The 10,264-nt window shown below is 51.5% G+C and overlaps 1 protein-coding gene across 6 annotated transcripts in view; it reads left to right on the top strand.

Moving 5' to 3' along the window:
- The first annotated feature begins 6 nt into the window (after positions 1 to 6).
- TRAPPC3 (trafficking protein particle complex 3) overlaps positions 7 to 10,264 on the top strand; it is a 23,411-nt gene continuing 13,153 nt past the window's right edge. For 3 of the 6 annotated variants that reach the window (XM_011989004.1, XM_011989000.1, XM_011988999.1), the window contains exon 1: positions 6,326 to 6,503. In XM_011989004.1, coding sequence (XP_011844394.1) covers positions 6,462 to 6,503 — 42 coding nt within the window. In that variant the 5' untranslated portion in view covers positions 6,326 to 6,461. Of the gene's footprint in view, positions 53 to 6,325; positions 6,764 to 10,264 lie in introns of those variants that run through there. The other 3 variants (XM_011989002.1, XM_011989001.1, XM_011989003.1) reach the window with 3 other exon arrangements.

The following is a 10,264-nucleotide window of genomic DNA, read 5'->3' as shown; positions in this document are numbered from 1 at the left end:
TGCCTCCCCCTGCGTCCGCGCCTTGGTACGCGCCGCACCGCCAGAGGACTATGTAGGGAGCGCTCGGGTGACTCACCCGCCGCGGGGACTGGGGGAGAGGGGGAGCAGGGCTGGGACTCCCGTTTCCCACCCTGGAGTTTGGGGGCTCTGGCGCTGGGGCTGAGAGGGCAGCTTCGAGTCCAAATTCTTTCTCAAACCCACCTAAACCAAAGCGGCCCGGGAGACGTCGGGAGGCATGAAGGAGAGTCACAAGGAGGCCCCTGAAAGGGCTTCGCTTTCTCTCCCCTGCTGATGGCTGGGCTGGGGAGAGGTCCTGGAGCCTTGCTGCCGCCCTTGCTCCGGCATCCTGGGCTTGTGTCTTCCCTGCTCCTCTGGGGTAATTACAGCCCTGCGCAGCTGCCTTACCCAGGTCTCTAATCTGCTGGGTCCCTCCCGGCTCCAAACTGGGTGGTCCTAGCCCTGAACCTCCCCCACCCCCACCAGACGACCCCGCCAATCACCCCAGAAGGATTTTCTCCCCGTGGTCTGTCGATGAGGGGGTGGCGACCCCCTCCAGAATCCACTCCCTAAAGTAGCCCTTCTTCCCAGCCCTCCAGAGTGGACTCCCAGTCCCCTTGTTGGTGCCAGCTGAGGTGAGGGCTTCAAGCCAAGCCAGGCCCAGCCCGGGGCAGAGTGGGGAGCTTGCTGGGAAGGTGGATGGATGATGGTGCTGCTGCAGGGACTTGGGTTGGTGGGGAGGAGGAGGGGCAGCTGGGCCCTGCGCACCCTGGCCCTGCCCTTTGTCCTGACTTCTAGAAGGTCAGTTCTCTAGTTCTTCATTGTCCAGAGATTAGGCCCAGTGAGATACTGTCCCCCTTGCCCCCCTTCCCGCCAGTGCCTCCTTCCTTTTAGCAGCTCCAGAAAGCGGCCATTTGGAGGGATAGAGTGGGAAACAAAAGCGTCACCAGCTCAGGCAACCTGGGAGCAGCCTGTCCTGGGATGTGTGCATACCCGGGGGCTTGGACACTCTTGGGAAGGCCTGGGAAGGGAATAGTGTCCCCTCTGGCCCAAAAACATTAGAAAAGGATGATGATAGAAGGGCGGCAACTGGAGCCGGCAACCTTGAGCTAGTGACTTAACTTTTCTAAAATCTAATTTGCTTTCCTACAAAATCAGAAAAATAATAGTGCCATGAGGTATCTTGGGGTCTTTGTAAAGATTAAATAAGGCAATGGAAATGAAGTGCTGAGCACAGAACCTGGCATCTAGGAAGTGCTCAGTAAATAAGTATAATGGTGATGAAGGCATTGATGAGTAAAAGTGGAAGGACGAGAAGCAGATCCCGCATCTTTGTGTCAGTCATCTTATCTGCAGGGTGGGGGGACTGCGGGGATGTTGGAGTTCATGACAGTCCTTTGTGAGGTCAGAGGCCTCACAGCCTGCCTCTTCCAAAGCTGGACAGGCCAGACCTGACCCAGGCAGTGGCCAGACAGCAGAATTCAGGAACACGTATGGGGAGAGCCCTCTGGGATGGTTCTTCTCCCACCTCCCACCCCTTGTCTTGAGATTACTGCAGGGATGAAGATAGATGGATGGATGGATGGATGGGAGTAGTGAGATACCCACCATTGGCTACGGTTCAAGAATAGTGTCTGGCTGTGGTGGCTCACACTGTAATCCCAGCAATTTGGGAGGCCAAGGTGAGAGGATTGCTTGAAGTCAGGAGTTCGAGATCAGCCTGGCCAACATGGTGAAACCCTGTCTCTACCTAAAATACAAAAGTTAGCCAGGTGTGGTGGTGTGCGCCTGTAATCCCAGCTACTCCAGAGGCTGAGGCAGGAGAATCGCTTGAACCTCGGAGGCGGAGGTTGCAGTGAGCCAAGATCGTGCCACTGCACTCCAGCCTGGGCAACAGAATGAGACCCTGCCACAACAAAACAAACAAACAGCCAAACAAACAAAAAGAATAGTGGAGGCGGAAATGGCAGCTAAAAATGAACAGATAGGTCAGGGACAGCCCACGCAGGAGGACTTGAATGCCAAATGGCTTGGAAATGAGCATGGGGAGCTATTGAAGATCATGAGGGTTTTCAGTAGAGGAAGGGAGAGCAGACTTTAGAACTGGAAATCTATTGTCTTCGGGATTGACTGTGGGGAGCTCACTAAAAAGAGACAGCGCGTGGTATTAGCCTACGTCAGGGGTTCTCAACCAAGGGTAATTTTGCCCCCCAGGAGACATTTAGCCATGTTTAGAGACACATGGCGGTGTGGGGGGGTGTGTCTGTAAACATGGCAGCTACTGCGTAGAAGCCAGGGATACTGCTTACCATCCTACATTGCGTAGGACCATCCTCACAATAAGGAATTCTCAGGTGCAAAATGTCAGTAGTGCTAAGGTTGAGGAACCCTTCTCTAGCCTGAGGGTGAGGCACTCATAATATGTTGATTCTGGAGACCAGCAGAGCATCTGGGAGTTTGGCAGCTTAAATGACAGTTCTCCTGGCCAGACCCGAAGGCTTCCTGCACTGCTGACAAGTCCACGGGGAGTGCGGGAAGGATGGCTGAGGGGGTGTCTGGAGAGCACCCATTTTCCGTGATTGAGACAGTCGGTGGACAGAGAAAGTGGACTCCTCTCCATTCTCCTCCTCACTGGCCAGGATCCCAGGCCCCAGCAACCAAGAGGGTTAAGAGTGGACGTCTCTCTGAGTTTGGGGCTAGGTGACGCTGCATGGGGCACCACAAATATTAGACATCCCAGAGAAGGAGCAAGTTGGGTACTTGTTGAAACCCTAACATAAGAGGCTGAAGTACCAACAGCATTCTCTGCAGTCTTTGCTCCAGGGACAGGGACCTCTGGACCAGGGCAGTCTCCTCAGGGCAGGAGGAGATTGTGGCCCAGGGCAGTCTCCTCCTTCTGCATAGAAACAGGCATGAGTGAGCTGTTCCTTTCCCTTTGGAAGGCCGACGCAGGCGGATTGCTTGAGCTCAGGAGTTCGAGACCAGCCTGGGCAACATGGTGAAATCCATCAAAAATATAAAAAAGTCTCCATCAAAAATACAAAAAATTAACCAGGCATGGTGGTGCGTGCCTGTAGTCTGAACTACTCAGGAGGCTGAGGTGGGAGGATCACTTGAGCCCAGGAGATCAAGGCTGCAATGAGCCATGTTTGTACCACTGCACTCCAGCCTGGATGACAGAGACCTTGTCTGAAAAAAGAGAGAGAGGAAAAAAAATATTAAAAAAAAGAGTATAATAGAAAAATTTTTGGCCAGGCGCGGTGGCTCATGCCTGTAATCCCAGCACCTTAGGAGGTGAAGGTGGGCAGATGACCTGAGGTCAGGAGTTCATGACCAACCTGGCCAACATGTCGAAACCCAGTCTCTACCAAAAATACAAAAACATTAGCCAAGCGTGGTGGCACATGCCTGTAGTCCCAGCTGCTCAGGAGGCTGAGGCAGGAGAATCACTTGAACTTGGGAGGCGGAGGTTGCAGTGAGCCAAGATCACACCACTACCACTGCACTCCAGCCTGGGCAACAGAGCAAGACTCTCAAAAAAAAAAAAAAAAAAAAAAAAGGAGAAAAAAAAAAAGAAAAAAATATGTTTCCATCCTGTTTCCCCTAGGGGAAGAAAGGCAAGGGCATTTTCAGCCTCCTAGGTTTGGTGGGGCAGGATCCAGGATGAACCTGATGGAGAGGTGAAGGAAATCACAGGGAGAGTTAACAAAGTTACAAATCTCATGACTGAGGCCCTGGATGCTGCTCCCACACCCACAGAGTACTGCAGGAAGTGGGAGGGGCCTCACAGTGGGGGCAGAGAGAATAGGCATCACATTCTCACTCCCACCCCAGCCTCAAGGCACTGCCCCAGCCTCAAGGGACTGCAGCAACAAGGGGTCTCTAACCAGCACCGGCCTTCCTGGGGGGCCACAGCTTCCGGGGCCCACTCCCTGGGGCTGGTGATGCCAACTGCCCCTCTCCCTCCAGCTCTTGGGGAGGCGGGGAACTCAATTACAGGACTAAATAGGTTCAACCCTTTGGGTTCCTAGGAGAGAGCCTTTGTCTAGAGCCCCTGATAGGAACAGAAAGCTATCCCTTGTGTTGTTTTCTAGGGAGAAGGAGAAGAGGGTGGCGAGGGGACATCTGGTGTTCCTCAATGTCCTGGCCCCTAGAGGTTGTAGGGAGGGTTTGGGATTTGGGAATGATGGAAACCGTAGGGAGAATCCTTGGAACAGCTGTCTAAGGAGTTTTTTTTTTTTTTTTTTTTAAGACAAGGTTTCAGTTCTGTCACCCAGGCTGGAATGCAGTAGTGCAAACGTGGCTCACTGCAGCCTCCACCTCCTGGGTTCAAGCGGTCTTCCCACCTTAGCCTTCCTAGTAGCTGGGGACCACAGGTGCACGCCACAATGCTCAGCTCGTTTTTTTTTTTTTTTTTTTAATAATTTTTATTTATTTTTGTTAGTAAAGAAACAAAAGAGTGACTATTTCATAACAGAACAGCCTTTTTAAAAATTATTTTTTATGGAGATGGGGGTCTCACTATGTTGCCCAGGCTGGTGTCAAACTCCTGGGCTACAGTGTTCCTCCTGCCTTTGCCTCCCAGTATGCTGGGGTTACTGGCATGAGCCACTGTGCTCAGCCTAAGAAGCCTTTAAGAACCCATCTGAGTGAGGAGGGGATCATATAGATCAACCTGAGATGGCCCCCACCCCCACTGTTAATTCAGGACTAATGACATTGCAAGTCCCAAAGAGGAAGAGACGCCAAGTGGAGGAATCCCAGGCAGAGAGAGGCAAAATCTCAGAGGCTGTTGGACAGGCAGGGAAAGGCTCCACCTCCAGTCTCTCTAGAACCGCCCTGCTTGACAGCAGGCAGGGTGGGGTCGGGTGGCTGGCCGTGAGTATGACTCAGGTTTCTGTGGGCAGCCAAGGGCAGCCGGCAGGGAGGAGCCCAGACCGACAGACAGGCTGGCCAACTGCAGCTTTCACCTCAGCTGTCCTCTCTCCTGGGAATGCAGAGGCCTCTTCTCAAGATGAGCTGGCCCTTGGGGGCTAGTTGACCCCTGCTTTCCTCCCCCAACCCCAACCAACCCTCAAGTTCCTTCCCAGAGCCCTCGGCCCTTGGCTCCTTCCCCTGTGGCATTACACAGGATGGAGAGTGAGGGGTCACTGCCTCTAGGGAGAAAACAGAATGTCTGGGGAAAGAGGTATAATAATGATTGGTCCTGCAACCTGAGGGAGGGACTGGGGGAACCCTGGGCACCAGCTTGCAGCCTGATCAGCACCCCCAGCCCTCCCTAGCCTGGCTGGCTCATGTCTGGACAGGCTGGTTGTCATGGTGAGGGCTAGGAGCCAGAATGCAGCTGCTACAGTCAGGCTACCAGGCCTAAGTGAACAGAGAGTGCTCAGGGACCCCCCAGCCCAGCCTTCTCAGAGTTGATCAGCTGAGAGACCGCTGGAGCTGAAACCAAAGAGCTGTGGTCAGGGACTGTAGACTTCCCCTTGGTAATGGGTGAGGGTTCAGCCAGCACATTCCCTTCGTGTTTCTGGGGCCTGTTTGTTGGCTTGTTTTTGGAGGGTGGCTGGAAGGGAATACACGTTTATTTTATGCCTTTTATGCGCCCAAGTGCTGGGCATGCGTGGCTCACCAATCTTTACAACAACTGAGAGAGATTCAGCAACTTGCCTAAAATGGCAAAGCTGGGATTAGAACTCAGAACTGACGGCGACGACAGTTAGTGATCTTTGTTTCCTGGGAACCAGGCAGTGTAGCTGTTCTAGGGGGATGGAGGGGGAGAAAGTGACTTGAACTTTATCTAAAAGACTGGATATTCCATCACGAAGCCACAGGTGGTAGAATGCAGATGCTGGCAGCATTTGGGGTTTGGGAACAGATGGCAGTCTGAAGAGAACGGCACTAGCGAAATGCTTGGCACATAGTAGGTCATTAAATATTTTTCTAATGAAGAAGCCAATTCTGTGTGAGTCATTGCTAGTTTTCTGGGACATCTTGGGAGCTTCTGGAGCTGAATCGCAACAGCGGAAGAAGCTAGCTCGAAAGAGGGACTTTCCAAGACCAACCCTGGCGAGAGAGGAATTTGCGGAGCATCATCTCTGAGCCGGGCGCGGGGGGAGGGAGTCCGGGGGAACCGTGTGGATTGCCCAGGATTACCGAAGGCTGCGGACGCCACCCAGTGGCTGGGATGCTGTCCAGGGCGAGCTGAGCTCTACCAGGCAGGCGCGCGCGGAGCACTCCGGGAGTGGTAGTTGACTGCGTTAAGAGGCGGTGCCGCCAAAGAGGCTGTTGGGTGTTGTAGTCGGCCGGACCACGAGTCCCGTGGTGCCCCGCGGCAGGCCGCGCAGGCGCAGTGAGTCAGTGCCGGTCAGTCCTTTGGGCTGAGGGGCAGCGGTTAGGCGGGAGGCGTCTGCAGGGGTCGCCGAGCTAACCCTTGGCTAGGAGAGTGGGGCGGGGCGGCCGGCACCATGTCCAGGCAGGCGAACCGTGGCACCGAGAGCAAGAAAATGGTAACTTGGAGCGCGTGACCTCGGCGGGCGGGGCGAAATTGAGGCATACAGGGAAGGGGCCCGGCCCCGAGCGCGAGGCGCGTTTGGAAAAGGGCCCTTTTGTGAGCTCTGGCGGGGGAAGCCTCTTGCTGGATCACTCCGGGGCGTCCCAGGCAGGTTAGGGGACCGTCGGAGAAGTTCCCCGGAGGAGACCTCTTTCCCGTGGAGACCCCGCCCCCAAGGCCTGAGTGCCGCTGTGTCCTAAGCCAACAACAACGACGGTAATAAATACCAGTAACTGCCACTTACTGCTCTCTTACTGTGTGTTAGGCACCGGGCCACGCACGTTACATGCATTCCAGTATCTCAGTTAATCTGCAGAGTAGCCCGTATCAGATGGATAACATGATTGCCGTTTTTACAGCTTGGAGAGCTTACGTAATTTGCTCACATTTACACCTGGAAAGTTAGGACTTGGACCCGTGTTTAACTCCAAAGCTAATGCTTCATACTGGTAGGCTATACTCTTAGGCTATAGTGACTCGCACTGTGGCGTGGGTATTGTGAGAGATGTTCAGTTACTGGTCATGCCAGAAAGGAACGTTTTATTCAATGAAATAAGAGATGGGCCAGAGTAAGCAATGAGTGGTGCGCTTTATGGAGTGGGTGGCTCCCTTCTTTCCCGGGGAATAGTTGGACACCATATGGTCCTATAAAGTTGGACTAGGGGCTGGGGCTGCAGACTTAGGTCATTTTTCATTTTTTCTCCCCTGTCCCTTCATCCCCAGACGAAGTCTCTCTCTGTCACCCAGGCTGTAGTGTGGTGGCACTAACTTGGCTCACTGCAACCTGCCAGGTTCAAGCAGTTCTCCTGCCTCAGCCTCCCGAGTAGCTGGGATTACAGGTGCCCACGACCACGCCTGGTTAATTTTTGTATTTTTAGTAGAGATGGGGTTTCACCATGTTGGCCAGGCTGGTCTCGAACTCCTGACCTCAGGTGATCCGCCTTCCTCGGCCTCCCAAAGTGCTGGGATTACAGGCGTGAGCCACCTCGCCCAGCCAATTTTTGTATTTTTAGTTGAGATGGGGTTTCACCATATTGGCCAGCCTGGTCTCGAACTCGTGGTGATCTGCCTGCCTGTTCGGACTCCCAGAGTGCTGGGATTACAGGGTGAGCCACTGCGCCGGCCAAAAGATGAGAATATTTTGTTAGGAAACAATGTCAGGTTAGGGGAAACACATGGACCTTGATTGGAATTCTGACTTGATAGATCTTCAATTTCTTTATCTATAAAATGGGGATAGTAACGTCTACCTAATATTACATGGGGTGGTGTAAAATGTGAGGGGTGTGGTAAATGTTTCCTTCTCCTTTTCCTGTGAGATGAGCAGAGGTCTTCCTGGTTAGTTTTCGTAGTTTGCTCTCATTTTATCAATTTTTTAAACCTGAAATCAATATTGAAATCTTTTAACAAAAACCTGCAGACTCTACCCCCAACTCCCAGTATTCTTCGTTTCAGTGAAGTAAGGTAATTAGGGAGGGGCAGCAGCATACTCCTGCCCTCAAGGCTCTTGGAACTCCCTTCCTCTAGATAGTCACCTGGCCCACTCCTGGCTTCATTCATAGTTACTTACATGTCACCTCCTTTGAGAGACCTTTCCTCCTGGTTACCTAATTCTCTAACCTCTAACTCTATGCTGATTGTCTTCATAGCACTGTTTAATTTTAAATTTTAATATGATTTACCCAGGCTGGAGTGCAGTGGCATGATTGGGGCTCATCCAGCCTGACCTCCAGAGTTCAAGCAATCCTCCCACCTCAGCCTCCCAAGTAGCTGGTACTATAGGTGTGCACCACCATGCCTGGCTAATTTTTTTTTATTTTTATTTTTATTTTTATTTTTTTTTGAGCTAGGGGTCTCCCTGTGTTGCTCTGGTTGGTCTCGAGGTCTCAAACTTCTAGGTTCAAGCAATCCCTCCAGCTCTGCCTCACAAATTACTGGGATTGCATTTGTGTTCCATTTAAGCTTTCCAAGACCTAAATTGTTTTGTTTTGTGTTTTGAGACAGAGTCTTGCTCTGTCACCTAGGCTGGAGTGCAGTGGCCCGATCTCAGCTCACTGCAACCTCCACCTCCCAGGTTCAAAAGATTCTCCTGCCTCAGCCTCCCAAATAGCTAGGATTACAGGCGCCCACCACTACGCCCGGCTGATTTTTGTATTCCTAGGTTGGGTCTCAAACTCCTGACCTCAAGTGATCTGCCCACCTCAGCCTCTCAAATTGCTGGGATTACAGGTCTGAGCCACTGCACCCAGCCTTCTTTTTTAGCATTGATTTATTAAAATGAAAGTACACTCCACGAAGCAGAAGCAGGATTGAGCAAACGGCTCAAGAGCCACCTAAATTGTTAATATGCCCAAGTAACTAGATTTTAGTCTGTGCAAACAGAAACAGCCCTTTTGTCCAATAAACTTTTCCTCAGCCCCAGCTATATGCAGAGCTCTGTGCTAGATGCTGTGGGAGATGCAAGGATGAAGTCCTAGTCCCTAACTTTGAGAAGTACATACTCTGTGAGGGAGACAGAAATGTATACCATATATACTGTGTATCTTCTAGCAGTGGAAAAATGAAAAGAAATGTATGCCATACAGAGGTATAGTACCGGCTGCACCTGAGTTCTAGTTTCACCACTTACTTGCCGTGTTACCTTGGGCAAGTTTGTTCATTATTCTAGCATCAGCTTCGTCACCTTTTTTTTTTTTTTTTTTTTTTTTAAATAAAGGAAGTAGGCCCGGTGCGGTGGCTCACGCCTGTAACCCAGCACTTTGGGAGGCTGAGGCGTGTGGATCAAGACTCGAGACCATCCTGGCCAACATGGTGAAACACTGTCTCTACTAAGAATAGACAAATTAGCTGGGTGTGGTGGCACACACCTGTAGTCCCAGCTACTCGGGAGGCTGAGGAAGGAGAATGGCGTGAACCTGGGAGGTGGAGCTCGCAGTGAGCCAAGATGGTGCCACTGCACTCCAGCGTAGGCAACAGAGCGAGACTCTGTCTCCAAAAAAAAAAAACAACCTCCTTAAGGAGATTTGACATTTTGTTTGGGGCACTGACTGAAAGAAAGGCCTCCTGAAAACTGTCAAGTGGTGTCTCACCTGAGTGTAGAGCTGGTTTCATTTACTTTGTTCATGTTGTACCTGAAGTAGTTGGAGATCATGTTAGCATAGCTGCTATAAATCCTGTGGTTTCTTGTCTGCAAAGCACATTCAAGTCGATTATCTTACTAGATCCTACCAACAGCCCTGTGAATGGCATGGCAGATTTTACTGTTTTACTGTTACTTTTTTTGAGTTAGAAGATTGAGGCTTAGCCCAGTGAATTGATTTACTTAAGTATTCACAGCTGTTAAGCAGCAAGTCCAGACTCCGAATCAGGCTTTCAGGATCTTGCTGTGTCGTCCAGGCTGGAATGCAGTGGTGTAATCACAGTTCACTGCAGCCTTGACTTCTTAGGCTCAAGCCATCCTCTCACCTCAGCCTGGTGAGTAGCTGGGACTACAGGCATGGGCCACCACACCCAGCTAATTTGTTCTATTTTTTTAAAGATGGGTTCTCATTGTGTTTCCTAGGCTAGTCTCAAACTCCTGGGCTCAGGTGACCACTTCTGACCCCTGCCTCGGCCTCCTAAAGTGCTGGGATTATAGGCATGAGCCACCATGCCCAGCCAGAAAGTTGTTTATATTAATTCAAAATCTCTTTCTTTCCTTATTACTTGCCCTCCTTT

The sequence above is a fragment of the Mandrillus leucophaeus genome, unplaced genomic scaffold, assembly GCF_000951045.1.
Source record: "Mandrillus leucophaeus isolate KB7577 unplaced genomic scaffold, Mleu.le_1.0 Scaffold343, whole genome shotgun sequence".
Classification (NCBI taxonomy): domain Eukaryota; kingdom Metazoa; phylum Chordata; class Mammalia; order Primates; family Cercopithecidae; genus Mandrillus; species Mandrillus leucophaeus.
The sequence above is the reverse complement of the archived record's forward strand: the minus strand, read 5'-3'. Positions and strand labels throughout refer to the sequence as shown.